Raw genomic sequence first — 17,478 nt, 5'->3', positions numbered from 1 at the left:
GTTAGTGTACACCTAATATGTTCCCCCTGTTGGTGATGCTCATTATGCATTAAGGTTGAACCAAAAGATTACATGTAACAAATATAAATGAAATAGGAATCAATTAAGCATGTGAAATTGAATAATAATGTTTTTTTTTTTTAACCAGGTAGGCTACTCAACTATATTTAGTTGAGAAATGTATGTTGATGCTAATAGTATGTACAATATTCAATTATGTTTGCATATGATAACAATAGCCTAATATTTAATATGCCATAAACTATTGTTTTTTAAAAGTTTCACTCAATTCATTCTTATTAACTTAATCATTATGACACACCTCTCACTATTGTCATTGGTTGCACTAATTGCAGTGTGTACATAGCATGGTTCAAATATTCATGACATTACCCTGAAGAAGACACAGTGATGCCTAAACGTTGGTGACTTACCCAATACATTACTGGGAGTTGAAATATGGAGTGTGTGACTATTTTTTAAATATTATATAAGACTATACAATGGGTATGACAAAACATTTATTTTTACTGCTCTAATAACGTCGGTGACCAGTTTATAATAGCAATAAGGCACCTCAGGGGTTTGTGGTATATGGCCAACATACCACACCTTTTCGGGCCTTATTGCTTAATTAAGACACCGTCCTAAAGTCACCAGAAGAATATTCCTTTCCAAAATGTTGACACATTGCTTAAAGCGGATTTGTTGTTCAAAGGTAATAATTTCCACCCAAAATGACATGTACTTTTTACATGTTATGTCTGACAAAGACTGTTCAAGCTAAATTCTAGCTATCTACAGCATATAATCTTCGAATTTAATGAAGTTCAAAAGATCACTTTCAGCTTTTCTTCCATAATGAGAGTAATTTACATTGCCACAGAAAGATTAATGACTTGTTTATTCTGTGGGGAAATGTTATCAGGCCAGCTTGACATTATTTATAAGTGAAGATATGAAAAGTGACAATGACGATAAATGTCACTGGTGGCTCGGTGGATGCCATCTCGTCACCACCAGTTTTTTCCAAGTGGTGGGTTGAGGTAATTTCCTTTTTTGTTGTTGACGGGGGTCAAAAGACACAACTTTAGGACCAACTACATGGGTGAACGGTGGCTAACTGCAAGATCATTGAGTGCCAATGGGTGTGTTGTTTACAGCAAGAATACTTTTTCTCCTTTGGTGGCACTACACCAAATCTATTTTGGTGACAATGATGTACAACAACAGGGATCTCTTAATGATCCTTTTGTGTCAGTCATAAGATGACCTTTAAGGGAGAGGTTAGCAGCAAGGCCTGCTTTCCTGTTGTTTTGAAAGGCCCAGTGTAGTTAAACACATGATTTACCTGTGTTTTATATATATTTCTACACTATGAGGTTGGAATAATACTGTGAAATTGTTAACATTTGGATAATGCCCTTTTAGTGTAAGAGCTGTTTGAAAAGGCAGCCTTACATTTTGGTGAGATGGAATTTTCACCTGCCTTGTGACCAATAAGAAAGAGTTCCAAACCTTTCTGCCAATAACAGCTAGTTTTCAGTGTTCCCTTCCCCACTCAGATCACTCCCAGACAGTCCTAGCAAAATTTTCCAGTTTTCCAGAAATGATTTGATATTGAGATACAAATGGCAGCATTGGACCTTTAAGAGTTGTGCCTGCATGGGGCTGGTCTAGCATGGGGCTGGTCTAGCGGCCAGGTAGTGTCACCTGCAGCACACAAACATTACCCTGTGAGCGGGGGAACAAAACCTGGTCCCACTGTCTCTCCCTCCCTCCCTCCCTCGGCTCTCTCGTTCTCATCCGATTCTTTCTCTGTTAAAAAACATAGAGGACACATGTTGAGTTGGCAAACAAGTCCTATTATTGTTTAGGACAATGAAATAGTGTAGTATTATTACAGTTATCCAGCATCTGTATGCTTTTAGATTCACCCATTATGTTCAACTTAATAAAGAATGTAGTCAAGTCCGGTGATGAATTTCATAACAGAGATGAGTTTGCCTTTTCTGTGCATGTTAGTTACAGTGTGTTTACCAATAAATTATTCTACCGGCATAATGAGATCAGAGTAAAGTACTGTAAATACCTATCACTCCCAAAGTGATGTGGCAATCTTTAACGTTTGAACACACATGCGATGAAGATTCTGCTTTAATTATATGTAAATCTACTCAGCTCAGAAAGCATCAAGGTACGAAAAGAAAGGCACCTGGCAAGTTGATGCACAGGATCAGCGTTAAATATTTATAACCACCTCCGGCAGAAAGGTTCATCTATGACTTTTCAAGTGAAATGTCACATGTCCCACTAATTTCCAAAACACAGCCAGAATGTTAGGTTGAGTTGTGACATGTTGTGTTGTGGTTTTTATTGCTCTGACAAGGTGCTACATTGAGGACAATTCAAAACGTGTGACTTGTAGAGTCCACTTTGGGTCAGGCAGCCATACCATCAGTGAATTTACACTAGGCTTAGGCCTGGCCGCAATATCAATCCTACTCACAGGACTATGTGAACTATACAAAAGGTCCTTGAGGTCATCCCAGCTGATGACAACACTATTGGTGTAGCACGGCATTTGTCAGAGGTGCCAGGTTTACACATGACGCACCTCCAGTGAATGGAGAGGTAATGGTTGTGTTCCCTGATCAGACATTGCATGCATCAACCAATGGTTGCATGCCACGTAATCGACTGTCTGGCAACAGATTGCTGTAACATATGTGGTTAGCTGATACGTAAAATACTTATACAAGCGTTGTAAGATCTGGCATGCGTCAGCAATGTCTGAGCAGAGGCCAAAATCTTTGGGTGTGCACGTTTTGCACAGCCAGGCGATGCCGAAGTAATTGATTGCTATACAGCTAGGAGCGGTGAATGTCGTAACTAAATAAATCGGTCTCTGGCGAGGGAGGTTTTTAAATATTGTGTATATTTATTTCTTGCGAACAAATGTCCATTTGTTGCCCATGTCAATTCTTCATTTTTTTCAACATACTTTTATTTTCGATAGCTGGACAGGCAAACACTGCCAAGTACTAAACAGTAACCCAATCATAAATGGTATACTATCCAGCAGGGGTGTAGTGCTGCCGGAGTGCGAAGGACGGCGCAAATTTTCAATTTGAGAATACACAGAGCTGGTAAAACTATTTCTGGAAAATGAATTCTGCTAAATTCAAAATAAATTATATTTAATTTCCACAAAAATTCCATGAAAATTGATAGAATGACAAACCAACTAAATATGTGTATAGAAGCATAAAGAAGAACTATATATATATTTTTAAATCCCTGCCTTCTCTCTGGTGGCGAGAATGATGAACTATAGGCTACGTGTGTGTACTACTGAATCCTGTCTGAGGCTTGACCACTTTAGCCAATCAGAACAAATTCTAAATTCACTGTGTGTCTTGCCTTTATAAAATAAAACTATATGGACCCCTCTTGTGCATTGGAACCCAGAACAATATGTGACCACTTGGTTATGGCGACACCGTTCTGCCGAGGACACCCAAACAACCAGAGGAGTCTGACTATCTCTGGAAGTTTCTGTATCTCTGCTTGGGATATTTAGCCTACATTGGCCATTGTTTGGGATGCAGGGCCCATTCTACCTTGGTATGTCAGGGTGAGCTATTGGTAATGTGAATTGGGCCAAGTTGGAGGTAATAATGCATTTAGATTACAGTTTGAGATGCATGAATACACAACACCAAAAGCTTGATTTTATGCCTGTTTTAAAATGAATTTCCTGCATTTCTGCGTAGTAATGATTTATGTTCACGACGTGGTCAATTGATTTGATAGCATGTTTAATCCATGCAAATACATTCTATGAATAGTTTACCTCTGTTTTCTTTTATTCTGTAATAGGATATATTGTAACCATGTGTTCAAGCAAATCAAAGTTCATTTATGATACAGCGTGTAAGCTACACAATACAATGGTACAAATGCCTACTCCCAATAAAGCTCTCCTTTCAAACATTGCAATGATATTAAGCTATATGTATATGTATTTACATTAGGCTATAGGCCTTAAACTCAACTCTGGGCCTTCAAGCCAGTTCCACTGCGCTTTTTTTCATTCTTCCCCTTTAATCAGGCATGAATTTAGATCTGGGACAACAGGTGGGTGCAATGCATGAGCAGGTAGAACAGAAAATGAGCAGGCCATAGCTATACCACATAGTCGATCACTCCAGTGTTTAATTGCTAAATTGTAATTATTTCACCACTATGGCCTATTTATTGCCTTACCTCCCTAATCTTACTTCATTTGCACACACTGTATATAGACTTTTCTATTGTGTTATTGACTGTATGATTGTTTACTCCATGTGTAACTCTGTGTTGTTGTTTGTGTCGCATTGCTTTGCTTTATCTTGGATGGGTCACAGTTGTAAATGAGAACTTGTTCTCAACTGGCCTACCTGGTTAAATAAAGGTTAAATAAATAAAAAAATGTCATAGGCAATGTCATAGGCAATAGGCAATGACATAGGCAATAGGCAATGTTCCTTCTAATCTTTTTGGGCACTGAGCACATTTCAGGTCTGCTGACTGCAACTTTTGTGTGCATTTACTGTGAACACTGAGGCTGTACCCACTTTAAGTTGCAGTTTTAACAGTGGTCAAGTAGCCTACTGTTGCCATTTGTAATGTAGCCCTACCAGAGTGGCCTACCATTAAAATCAAAACAATAGAGAAACTGCATCCCATAACATTTTAACATGGAAATAGCTCTTCTATTGTTCAGCCTACAGCAGGAACCAATGTGTGGTTCATTGTAGGCCTACATGAGACTTGAAAAAAACATACAGAGCTTGACATTAACCTGTTTATCAATTTGTCCTTCAGACAAGGAAGTGACTGAAAATGTTGTGTTGTTTGATGCCAGAACCCACTTTACAAAATAAAATTATCATTATTATTCCCATACCATTATTACAGAGACTCATACAAATTATACTACCCTCTGCCTATTGGCTCCTTAGTTTATTCAAGACTGTCTCAAAATACAACACTACCCCTTTAAGACAAAAACATCTCTTTACCTGACTTGCTTTTCAAAGATGGCTAGAAATGCACACATTCTGTGCTCTTGTAGGAAGCAACCACTCTCCCGTTGTTGAATATAAATGATCTTTAATTGGGCTAATAACTCACTAACTAGCAAAGGATATGAACAAATGTGCACAGGTGGCTACATGCAGCTCTAGCTTTGATCTCAAAACATGCGCATCTAGTCAGTGTCTCGGGAGATCGCATAATGATTCATTTGCATTTTACATAACAGAACCGAATGTAATACCAAAGCATAGTATGCCTATAACGTTACTGTTACATCAAAAACACCTCCGATTTTATGATGGTTAGCTGAAGCTGAGTATTTTTTTATTTCATTATAATGCGTCAAAACTCAACAGAGCGCACCACTAGGCTAATAGTTTGTTAACGCCACCTGCTCTAACTCGCTCACGAAACAGTAATTCAAGAAGATCTAAATGCATAATTCCATGAAACTGATTGCAATCAATCAAATGATTGGCATGGAGATGCAGTTTGTACATTTCACCGGTAAAACGTGAAGAATTATCATTCACAATTGACAGTGATGGCCTTTTTTTAAAAAGTAAGTAGCCTATGCCGAACTTGGTGTTTGAGGGTATTCATTTTTAATTTTATTGAGATAATATGTTTGGGCATAGAAAGACGTTGCATTGGGAAGAGGCATTTTCTATAATGATAGGCTATTCAGTTGACTACATCTGTTCGTACAAACTTTGAGGAGATTATATTGTCATAAAAAATCCCTCACCGGAAAAAAAGAAAATTATATCACTGCTATCCAGGTTTTTTATTTTGATTTGTTATTTAACTAGGCAAGTCAGTTAAGAACAAATTCTTATTTACAATGACGGCCGATCACGTTCTCTGTACCGAAGGTACTAAACACAGCTGGCGACATCTCGAGAGAGATCTCCGTCTGACTCACTGCTATCAGGTAAAGAATATTTTATATTTGTAATCTATTTAATTATAGAGCTTGATTAGCTTCAAAATAACTCCAAACTTTACTTAGAACGCAGCAACCTTAGCAATGTAAGTAGCTAGCTACAACAAGCAGATAGCTTTATCACTACCAGCATGTCATTCGAGGACAGAGAGCTTTAGCTATCATTATTTCAAGTAATAATGTAAGACTACAAACATATATAGTACAAATGTTGTAAAGCTAATACAGTCATCAAGGCAGGACTCACTAATTTCATTCATGTTGTCACTAAACAGTCTCCATTAAGTACTTCCATTAATTATTTCAACTGGTACCGGGGACCTTCAGATGAGTCTTATGAAGCCTACGGGCGTCCTATAGCAATACAACCGACATGTACGTGTTCGTGAGACTCTCACCTTTCCACAGAGGGTCATATTAGTGTGTAGCCCAAACTGTTAGGACGTTACTGACAGAAATTGGGAGATTAGCTATTCCAACTCGTCCCAAGACGCTTGTGGGGTTCGTAGAACAAACCGTTCGGACCCTACAGACGATTTTGTGAGAAGACCTTTTTTCGGGACGTCTCATGGTCTGACAAACACCCTCTTTCACCGCAGATGCGGTGGATTGAGACGCATCTAATGCATTTTTTAAAAGTTTATATCTAGCATAAATGTACAGATTTTTATGGGAATGTGTTTATCATGCTAATTAGATTTCCGCATAGGCACGGACATCGACCTTAGGGGATTTTAATAAAGTAGATTTAAAACAATTATTTTCTGCTGCTTCCCTCACTCTAACGGTCTAGATCCAACCAGGTATATACCAGATGGTTCTAGATTCCACGGATCCGTTTGGAATGGGTCTCTATATTTAAGAAATTGTGAGGGCAGGACATTTTCTGGCGACAGTAATCCTTGCAGTGCTTCTGTCATTAATTCTTGGAGGCCCAAAAAGTTATCGGCTAAAGATATGACACAATTAATAACTGTGGCTATAAATGCTACAAAATCCATCTTCTTCCCAATAAGTGTATAAAGATCACTTGATTGATGTATAATATTTGCAACTGGTTGTGACGCATCCACCACCATATCTTCAACAGAACTGAGGCCTTTTTACCCCTTACTCTCTTCACTCCCTCCACATAGTAGATTTGCTGTACAGCGCTGATCCTTGACACCTCAATCTCTTTCACCCTAACCAGGGCACTTAGGGAATTCAGGAAGATGATCCCCACCACAGTTGCAACATTGTACATTCAAAGACTCTTCAATAACATATTCCCTCTGTCTGCAAACACTTGACACGTGGCCAAACTTTTTACACTTCTTGCATTGCATTAGGTTTTCCACGAACGCTCTTACGGCGTATATTTTATATCCCAGCTTTACATAGGGTGGCAGATACTCTTTATGAAACATCAACATCACAGATAATACAGACAATAATACAACTTTGCTCCTATTTCTCATTATCCATACGGGTCAAGTGATGTGCACGACTACTCCTTGATTTTTTTTGCCGACGATATTGATTAACAATGTCCAACGGGACCACAGAGAGAACACCTTTTTCCAGTGCCCTGCTATGAAAATCAAAGCTGTCCACTTCAGGAGTCGATAATTTTGCAGGCCACAATGCATGCTCCTTTCGCTCTTTGGATACACAAGATATCAACACCACACCATTCCTGGTTACTTTGACAGTGTCCACATTTCCCAAAGCCTTCTTCACCATCCTCGTGACTTCCAAAGGGTTTCCTCAAATTAACATAATCTTCCTCACTAACTGTACTTGACGCACTTTCATCTTCAAACAACACTTCTGCTTCCGCCATCTCAATCAATCAATCAATCAATCAAATCAATGAGCAGATGTCACAAAGACCACCAACTTACTACCCTGAGACCAGGCTGGGTATAGGGGGCCAAAACCGGACAGGAAGATCACGTCAGTGACTCAACCCACTCAAGTGACGCACCCCTCCTAGGGACGGCATGGAAGAGCACTAGTAAGCCAGTGACTCAGCCCTCGTAATAGGGTCAGCGGCAGAGAATCCTGGTGGAGAGAGTGTGAGCCGGCCAGGCAGAGACAGCAAGGGCGGTTCGTTGGTCCAGTGCCTTGCCATTCACCTTCGCACCACTGGACCAGACTCAATCATAGGACCTACTGAAGAAATTAGTCTTCAGTAAAGACTTAAAGGTCGAGACCTTGTCTACGTCTCTCACATGGATAGGCAGACCATTCATAAAAATGGAGCTCTATTGGAGATATTCTAGGGACAATAAGGAGGTCTGCGTCTGGTGACTGTACCGTACGAGTAGGTATGTACGGCAGGACCAAATTGGTGAGATAAGTAGGAGCAAGCCCATGTAATGCTTTGTAGGTTAGCAGTAAAACCTTGAAATGAGCCCTAGCCTTAACAGGAAGCCAGTGTAGAGAGGCTAGCACTGGAGAAATATGGTCAAATGGTTCTAGTCAAGATTCTAGCAGCCGCGTTTAGCATTAACTGATGTTTATTTAGTGCTTTATCCCGGTAGCTGGAGAGTAAGAGCATTGCAGTAGTCTAATCTAGAAGTGACAAAGTATGGATTAGCTTGGACAAAAAGTTTCAGATTTCTGCAATGTTACAAAGATGGAAAAAAGTTGCCCTTGAAATATTCTTGATAATGTCCATCAAAAAGAGCTCAGGGACCAGAGTAACGCAGAGGTCCTTCACAGCTTAATGTGAGACGACTGTACAACCATCAAGAATAATTGTCAGATCCAACAGCACATCTTTGTTTCTTGGGACCTATAACTAGCATCTCTGTTTTGTCCGAGTTTAAAAGTTAAACATTTGGCGCCATCCACTTCTTTATGTCTGAAACAAAGGCTTCCAGGGTAGACAATTTTGGGGCTTCACTATGATGGGCTCTAAAACTAGACTGAAGCGTTTCGTATGCATTATTTGTCTTCAGGAAGGTAGTGATTTTTTTTTTTAAATGTTGAGAGGGATGGGAGATTTTATATAGGCTGATTGTTTTTTGCATTTTCCAGGACAAGGTTTAGCTTTTTCAAGAGAGGCTTTATTATTGCTACTTTTGGTGAGTTTGGTACACATCCTGAGGATAGGGAGTCATTTATTATGTTCAACATAGGAGGGCCAAGCACAGGAAGTAACTCTTTCAGTAGTTTAGTTAGATAAGGGTCCAGTATGCAGCTTGGAGGTTTAGAGGGCATGACTATTTTCATGAATGTGTCAAGCGATACAGGATTAAAAAATGTTATACTAGGTCCTGGTAGTTCTGTGCAGACTCAGGACAACTGAGCTTTGGAGAAATACGCACATTCAAAGAGGGGTCCGTAATTTGCTTTTTAATGATCATGATCTTTTCGTCGAAGAAGTTCATGAATTCATCACTCCTGAAGTGAAAGCCATCCTCTCTTGGGGAATGCTGCTTTTTAGTTAGCCATCTAAACTCCCTTCCTCGTTTCCAGTTCATGCTCCTCGCCTCCGTAAATATTCTGTTGATTTTTATGTTTTTCCACAGAATCTTAGAAAGACAATATAGAAATTATATTCATAAATATGTATGATATTGTGTGTTACATGTCTGTCTCACAAAAATGTTATTCTATTTATTTATTTAACCTTTATTTAACCAGGTAGGCTAGTTGAGAACAAGTTCTCATTTGCAACTGCGACCTGGCCAAGATAAAGCGTAGCAATTCGACACATACAACAACACAGAGTTACACATGGAATAAACAAAACATGCAGTCAATAATACAGTAGAACAAAAGAAAACAAAAAGTCTATATACAGTGAGTGCAAATGAGGTAAGTTAAGGAAATAAATAGGCCATGGTGGAGAAGTAATTACAATATAGCAATTAAACACATTTAGGCACTACTGTGTTGTTACACAAGAACACTATCATTTCAAAGTGACTGATTTGTAAATGTGGGACAACAATAAATATATTATCTTACCTGAAGTTGTTGTAGGGTCCTTTTTGTTAACTTTTTCATTTGAGTTTAATTGATAAATCATGCTATTTGTTCTCAGTAATTGGGTGGTTTGACACACATCACTTCAAGAGGGTTTTTTCGAAGTCACTGAAATTCTTTGAACGTTTTATTTGACCTCCGTTCATTGTTAGGGTTCGTGTAGGGACGTCCCAAGGATCCCGGATAGCACTGTCCCATCAGACAGAAACAGCAGCTCGAGTTTTCAAGCGAGGCCATATTTACATTTTAGATAGAAGCAGGCCATTGGGGGGGGGGGGGGGGGAGTACATTTCATGAGAAGGGTGCATGAATTAAGCGTGCCAACACATTTTATAGTCATCATAAGAATGTTTTCCTGTCCTATTCAAAAAAATCAGCAACTATCTCGAGGGGGATCGACCAACTTCACTTTTATCGGCTTCGGGCCACCTAAGATGATAGGAGAATCCTTTAATTCTTCGGTAAAAGCAGAAGTATCTGAGTTTTCAATATATTTCCTCAAATAGAATAATGGACCACTGACCATCTACGCATCACATTGCTTTATTAACGAATTTAGATATTTGTGTTGTAGTTTTTTTTATGTAGCCTAGGTTGCAGGTGTTATTGGTATTTTCCCCTCTGAAATACCAAGATAATGACGTAATTTTTCCGGTAAAATAGGGTGTGGCGTGGCGCACGTCCCTACGTGCGGGGAGGCGCTATAAAGGGTTGTTTTCCACTTTACAAGCTAAACAAGCTCCATTTTGTGAGAGCCTTTCAGAAGACAAAAAACGTCGTCCCGGTGAAAAGGGAGATTCAAAGAACAAAAAAAAACAAAAAATACAGTTGACCAGTCGATCGCTAACCAGTTATTATCCGAAAGGAAAGGAAATCTTATCGTATGTCCGCTATCCAGAACCTCCAAACTTTCGGTAAGACATATCAACCACCTCTGCTAACGCGGGGTCGAAAATGTGGGGGGGGAAGGGCGCTTGCTAACGTTAGCATTTGCAAACATTTTGACAACGTTTAAACTAAATATAGATAACGTTTTGATTTTCATGTTCATGAAACATCTGGTTAGTTATCGAGAACATTTCCCTCACGACTAGAAGTACGTTATATTAATAGCCAACGAACGTCGGCAAAAGCCTTGCTAACAGCCATCCGATTTCAACTAGGCCGAAGTTAATTTCCTTGTTTAGGCCCCAACACGGCTTTGTAGCCTGTATATTAAACTAGTCTATTGTAGACACATTGATCAATGTACAATAACGTTACCGATTCCGGAGAGTAACTCGTTCTTACTGTCTGTAGTTATCAACAATGGACATAGTATGAATGCACATGTTTGCCCCAATCTGTAATACGACTTTTGTCGGGAAGGGCTTTGTGGTAACGTAAACTCTTAAGGGCAAATAGCCAGGTACAATAGTCCCGCTGAATTGTGCTTCTCTAATATTCATGACTTCCTTATAAAAAAACCTTTTGCCGGAATAATTGACTATCTGGACAGGGGCGTTTTGCTTTCTCCCGTGTCACTAACCTCAATTCCGGATAAATGTAGCTCTGCGCAGATGAGCCACCCAATCTTTGTTGGACCATTTTCAAAAATCTTATTTCCATGTATTTTGCTGATGAGCGTCCTGCGCTGGGTTTTGCTTGGTTCCCGAGCCTGGTGTCTAAGACGTTACGTCACCAGTTCATCGGCCTCGATCTTTTTAACTAAAATGGCAGTGGTTTGACCTAGCTATCACTTTAGGTTGCTTCCTTGTATTTTTAGATGTTTGTTTTTTTGAATGATGTTTTAAGTTGTGTGATTTGTTTTTAGACCCATTTGCTGATGCAACTAAGGGTAATGACAGGCTCCCATCTGGGACTGACGACTACATCCACATAAGAATCCAGCAGCGTAACGGCAGGAAGACTCTGACCACGGTCCAGGGCATAGCCATCGACTATGATAAGAAGAAGCTAGTCAAGGCCTTTAAGAAGGTATGTTATGGCAACACTAGTTGATATACTAAGCAAGATCCATGTTTTGTTCTACTGGCTGTTTGAATAGTTCTGCTTTGTCAACAGAAATTTGCCTGCAATGGGACAGTGATTGAGCACCCAGAGTATGGGGAAGTGATTCAGCTGCAAGGTGACCAGCGCAAGAATATCTGCACGTTTCTGATTGAGGTAGGTTTGACTCTTGTCGCTGCTATTGCACCCAGTGTATACTCACACTTGTGAGTACTAAGTGGTCATGGCCCCTACAGAAGGCTCTCATAGAAAAGCCCCTGTTTGTAAATAGTCTCGCTGTGATGGTAGAAAATGTTCTGTGACTGGAGTTCAAAGTTATTTTGTGTAATGTCACTTTTCCCCTCATCCCACTTCCAGATTGGCCTGGCGAAAGAGGAGCAGCTCAAGGTCCACGGATTCTAGAAGCTTTCTGCAGCCCCCTCTCCCCTGGTCCTGATACTTCCCTCCCCATGTGCTGCAATCACTGCAGCCCCTTTAAGCTAATGATGAATACCTCTGAATTGAGACACTTTAATACCAGTTTAACTCCCCCCTCAGATGGGAGCAGTCCAGTGAAAACATGGACAAATGGCTTGACGGATGTGGGATGAGTGGTGGTTTAGTTTTTTCCTTCAACTTTTTTGTTTGCCATGTGAAGGGCACAATTCCATGTAACACTTTGTTTTGTACGAGTTTCAATAAAAATGATCAACCGCCACATGCGGTATCCTGTGGTGGTGTGGGATTTTGGAGGGGGTTGGGGAGAAGCCCTTAACTGCGGTTCTAATGTATTGTGGGTCTTCCTGTGTCCAAGGTTATGGAAGAGTGCTGCAGAAGTTCTGACCATCGCAGCCCAGTCTCCCGTCTGAGGCGAGTTTGTGCTTCCTTTTAACAAAAAGTTGAAATATGCATAATTTTCTGACGCTGTAATACTACTTAGATTTTATTTAAACTATAATGAAAGGTACTGCTCTACCTGGTTGTCAGATGACTGGTGTTACGGAGCAAGTCTGCTTAACCATGTTAGGATTGACACTGAGCTACCAACTCAAAATGGAGAGAGGGGGTGTTATTTTATTGAATAAATATTGAAATTGATGTCTTGTTTCATGGGGTACAATTATTTATGATACGTGGTGTTTGCAATGGCATACCACTGAATACAAAATGACGGCACCACACAATAGTTTGATATGCCTATGATAATTTGTCCAATTGCTGTGTTTAAAAATGGCAATCCAACTAACTACTTATTGTACAAGACATGGTGTCTTTTCATACTAGTGCTAATTGATGTTTTACTTGGAGATGTAATGTTCTACTGACCTTAATGCACTGACTGGCTCTGCATCGGAGCTGTTAAAGGTCAAACATGCCACAGGTTCAGCCAGTGTCTTGACCTAGGTCCGCAGAAAAATCTGACTCAATACATGGGGGGGTGGCATTCGTTACATGATAAATATGAGTGCCGTTTGAGAACATCCCAAAAAGCTGCAAATCAAACTTTAGGGCTCCTGAGTGGCATAGCGGTCGACGGCACTGCATCAGTGCAAGAGGTATCACTACAGTCCCTGGTTTGAATCCAGGCTGTACAACATCGGGCCATGCTTGGGAGTCTCATAGGGTGGTGCACAATTGGCCCAGCATCGTCCGGGGTAGGCTGTCATTGTAAATAAGAATTTGTTCTTAACTGACTTGCCTAGTTAAATAAACTGGATATCCATGTGGCATCTCATTGATCTAAAGAAATGTCCCTCCTCCCCAGTTCCTGTTTCTTCTATTGTGGCAGTGGGAAATATTCTAGTGCTGCATGGAATTACTTCTCTGCCTGTGCAGACACCATTAGTTCATTTGATGGTATCTAACGTTACCTCCCACCATATGGGGAATTCCAATGACAGAGTACCAACAAGCCAGTTATTCTATTGGTTATCACTGCTTTAAATCAACAATTTGTTTCCCACATCTGTTTTCTCATAGTACTTCGCCATGTCTTATTTATTTATTTTTTTACAATGGGAATACCCAAGGGAGACATTTTGGACCTGGTGGCTTTCATGATTTAGTCCTTTAATGTTTTATGTGTAAAGAAAACACAGTTAAGACACAATGAGAAAAATCCTAGTGGAGCAGTATCAAACACGGCATACAGCTTGATAAATAGTCAACGCTATATTTCTGTCTTCGTGTGATGCTGTTTGGACCTGCCAGAGGCAGACTGCGTGACGCAGCTCAAAGACGCCAAACCAATGTGTTATACTATGCATTCTCACTAGGGGGCACTATAACAGCAGACAGTGACATTGTTTTCTCTTGTCTTGAGTGTGTGGTGTTTGAGGTATATAGTGTTTAAGCTTTAATGTGAGTCAACTTGGCTATTCATTTTCATATGAGAAAACGGAAGGGCAGAACTCAGTGGTTAACTATAGACTTCTGTAGCCTTCTCTATCAGCCTCAATACTCAGTGTTTACAAATGGTCTTAAATTGCTGTTGCTATCATTTCCAAATTTCCCCTAATCCATATTTTTTATCTGCTTTTGGTTTCACATTTTCAACACCTACATCGCAGACTCCAGGGCCTTTCCAGTGTATTATGCTGCGTTCGTAACCCTGCTGGAGGTGGGAATTCAACAGTTGGGAAGTCATAAATACCAGTTGGATGCATTCACGAGCTTTGAACCCGTTGAGAAACGCAGATTGGCTAATGGCTAACAAGCTGTGTAAACCATAAACTAAAAGTACAGCTATCTCTCTTGTAAACAAATTATAGTGTTAAAAAACATTAATAAATTGCTTTTTCGAAATTATGTTTTGTTGTTGCATTTGCTGAAAATGCTGTTATCAGGGTAATTTCCTTAGTTGGTGATGTTTGAGGTCAGCATGTAGGAGCTCAGGATGATGGACGTGTTTCCCACTAGTAATTACCAGTTCAAGTAGATTTTCCCCAGTCGTACAGTATGTGGTAAATTGCCACTTCCCACTTGGTTCCGAACGCAGCTTTGGAGTAGGCGGAGGAGAAGGAGGAGGACAATTCCATGGTAACAGAGTGATGCTGAGACTCACTTTTTTACTTTAAATTGTGAAAAATGGTCTAAAACAAACCATACACCTATATGCAGAAGTCTACTTTTAACAGTTGCCTCTGAAAATTGTACTAAAACGCAATTGATTGTTTGGTAACAGAATGACAGTAAAATCTCCCTCAGTTTTATGTGAACATAAATATCTAAATATCTAATCCGAATTCAAATTCAAACATGTCTGCAGAAAGAATTGGGTGTCAGCTGTGATATGACATGTTTTAACAAATCTAACGCAATGTTAAATCTTAGCGCTGGCGATCGTGCTATAGGTTAATACAGTAGGTTTTGGGGTGTGTTAAATATTTTAGCTACTTTCACAACCGGAATTATGGGCGCAGCAGCTGTCGGTGGTTGTGGGTGTGTCGAGGCTTGACACCTCACTGGCCAATCAGAACGTGCTCCATGGATAAATATGTGGTTGCTTCAAGTTGTGTATTTCCGGTCTTTTATGTATTGCACTGTCATCAAGTCCAATTAGAATGCTAGTTCGTTAGCCTGCCCCATGCATTGCTTCAATATGGAAATACTGTAGATTGTTAAATATAGACGCTAGACGAGGGGAAAAACTCCCTTTAACATGCATTGATGGATCAACATCTAATCTGATAGCATTCACACTGATATAGGGCCTAGGCCTACTGTAAATTGCAGTCTGGACATGAACATGCCAAACCAAGTCAATAAGCACATTTACATTTACTAGGCTGTTGATGAGGCCTAAAAAGAGAGTGTATAATTCGAATCAAATTTGAATAAAAAACTAAAGAAGATGTATTAAATAGGCTGTCTAAATACAGTTACAGGCACCATAATTGCTCCCTGTGGGCGAATAAAACAGACACATCCAAACTGTTCACACGAGCTGGACAAAGATACAATATAAAGGCAAACATCATGGAACTCATTTTCAGTTCATATTTGTACTTCTCCAGAAATAGCAGACAAAATTGCATTGCATTCGCGCCATGTACGTTTTCAACATAAACCCATGGGCAGTGAATCTTTCTAATGAGTAAAAACAATATATATATCAAATTAAACAAAAACAATCTGTTTTCTCAAACAACGACAATATTTATAAATAGGATTGGTTCAGAAACATGATATCGTAATTCACCTCTAGTTCCGTGAGCATAAGGCAATGTGAGCACACACAGCCCTGAAGGCGTCTGCATACATAGGTTCAGTTTGCTCCTAGCATAACTCAGCTAGGCAAATATTCCCTAAAGACCTTCTCTTGAAAAACAAGAAAAAGGTGGCAATATTACTGTTGTTTGTCCCTCTTGAGCCACTGTAGCAACAACATAGCCAGAAACACTTCCTCAAAAAAGTCTGAATTAATCTGGATGTTTTTGCCAAGGTCTTAGTCGCGCAATTTTACATCATAACTAAGATGTTTGGTGCAGTATTTCTTAAGTGAAAAAATGTGCATGAAAACTATCTCTCTTGTTGAATGACAAGAAACACTTAATTGAATAATCCAGTCCATACTTCCCACTCCTACTAGGAGTAGTACTGTTGACCATTCACCGATAAAGGGGCATAGACTTCGACCTCGACTTGCCTCAATTTTTTTTTGTGTGTGCACGAATAGCCAGAAAAACCTCTGCCAAACCCCAAAACGAACAAAAACCTCTCAAAATGTTTCTATAATATATGCAAAAACTGTTTTGACTGGGAATGCCATTAGTAACCCTAACATGTTATCCATATTGCTTAAAAATACATTTTTAAAGTATGTATAACAAAAAAAGTATGTTTTTATCCTTGGTCACGATCTTCAACCAAAACCTAATATTAGATAAATTGAAAGTCCATACCTAATCCAAGTTGAGATCTTGTGGCAGGACTTGAACCTGAGTAGTTCATGCTTGAAAACCTACAGATGTTGCTGTGTTGAAGCCGTTCTGCATGCAAGAGTGGGCCATAATTCCCCCACAGCGATGTGAGAGACTGATCAACAACTACAGGAAGCATTTGGTTGCAGTCATTGCCGGTAAAGGTGGCACAGCCAGTTATTAACTATAAGGGGGCAATTACTTTTTCACACAGAGGAATTGGATGTTGCATAACTTTGTTCATTAAATAATTAAATAAGTATCCATTTCTTTGTTATTTGTAAGCTTCTGGATCCCTTTATCTAATATTAGGTTTTGGTTGAAGATCTGATAACGTTCAGTATAAAAAAATATACAAAAACTGAGAAAATTGTATTCCTCAGCCTACTTACCCACACACCTAAACCCAATTACTCACACACCCCCCAGCCCTGTCACCCTATGCCCTAACCCTAACACCCACATGCCAATACCCTAATACTGATACAATCATGTACAGATACAACCATATCCTATATCTAAATGCCCTATTTGTTACTCAATTCCTTTGCCAATACA

At 39.6% G+C, this 17,478-nt stretch overlaps 1 protein-coding gene across 1 annotated transcript; it reads left to right on the top strand.

Moving 5' to 3' along the window:
* Nucleotides 1-10,700: 10,700 nt before the first annotated feature.
* On the top strand, nt 10,701-13,096 carry LOC109898350 (eukaryotic translation initiation factor 1). The gene is made up of 4 exons (XM_020493301.2): nt 10,701-10,923; nt 11,823-11,986; nt 12,074-12,175; nt 12,377-13,096. The coding sequence occupies exons 1-4, from the start codon at nt 10,893-10,895 to the stop codon at nt 12,419-12,421; spliced, it is 342 nt and encodes a 113-aa protein (XP_020348890.1). The 5' UTR covers nt 10,701-10,892; the 3' UTR covers nt 12,422-13,096.
* Nucleotides 13,097-17,478: the final 4,382 nt, after the last annotated feature.

This window comes from Oncorhynchus kisutch, linkage group LG10 (assembly GCF_002021735.2).
Source record: "Oncorhynchus kisutch isolate 150728-3 linkage group LG10, Okis_V2, whole genome shotgun sequence".
NCBI lineage: Eukaryota > Metazoa > Chordata > Actinopteri > Salmoniformes > Salmonidae > Oncorhynchus > Oncorhynchus kisutch.
Note: the sequence above shows the minus strand (reverse complement) of the source record. Positions and strands in the feature narration are given on the sequence as shown.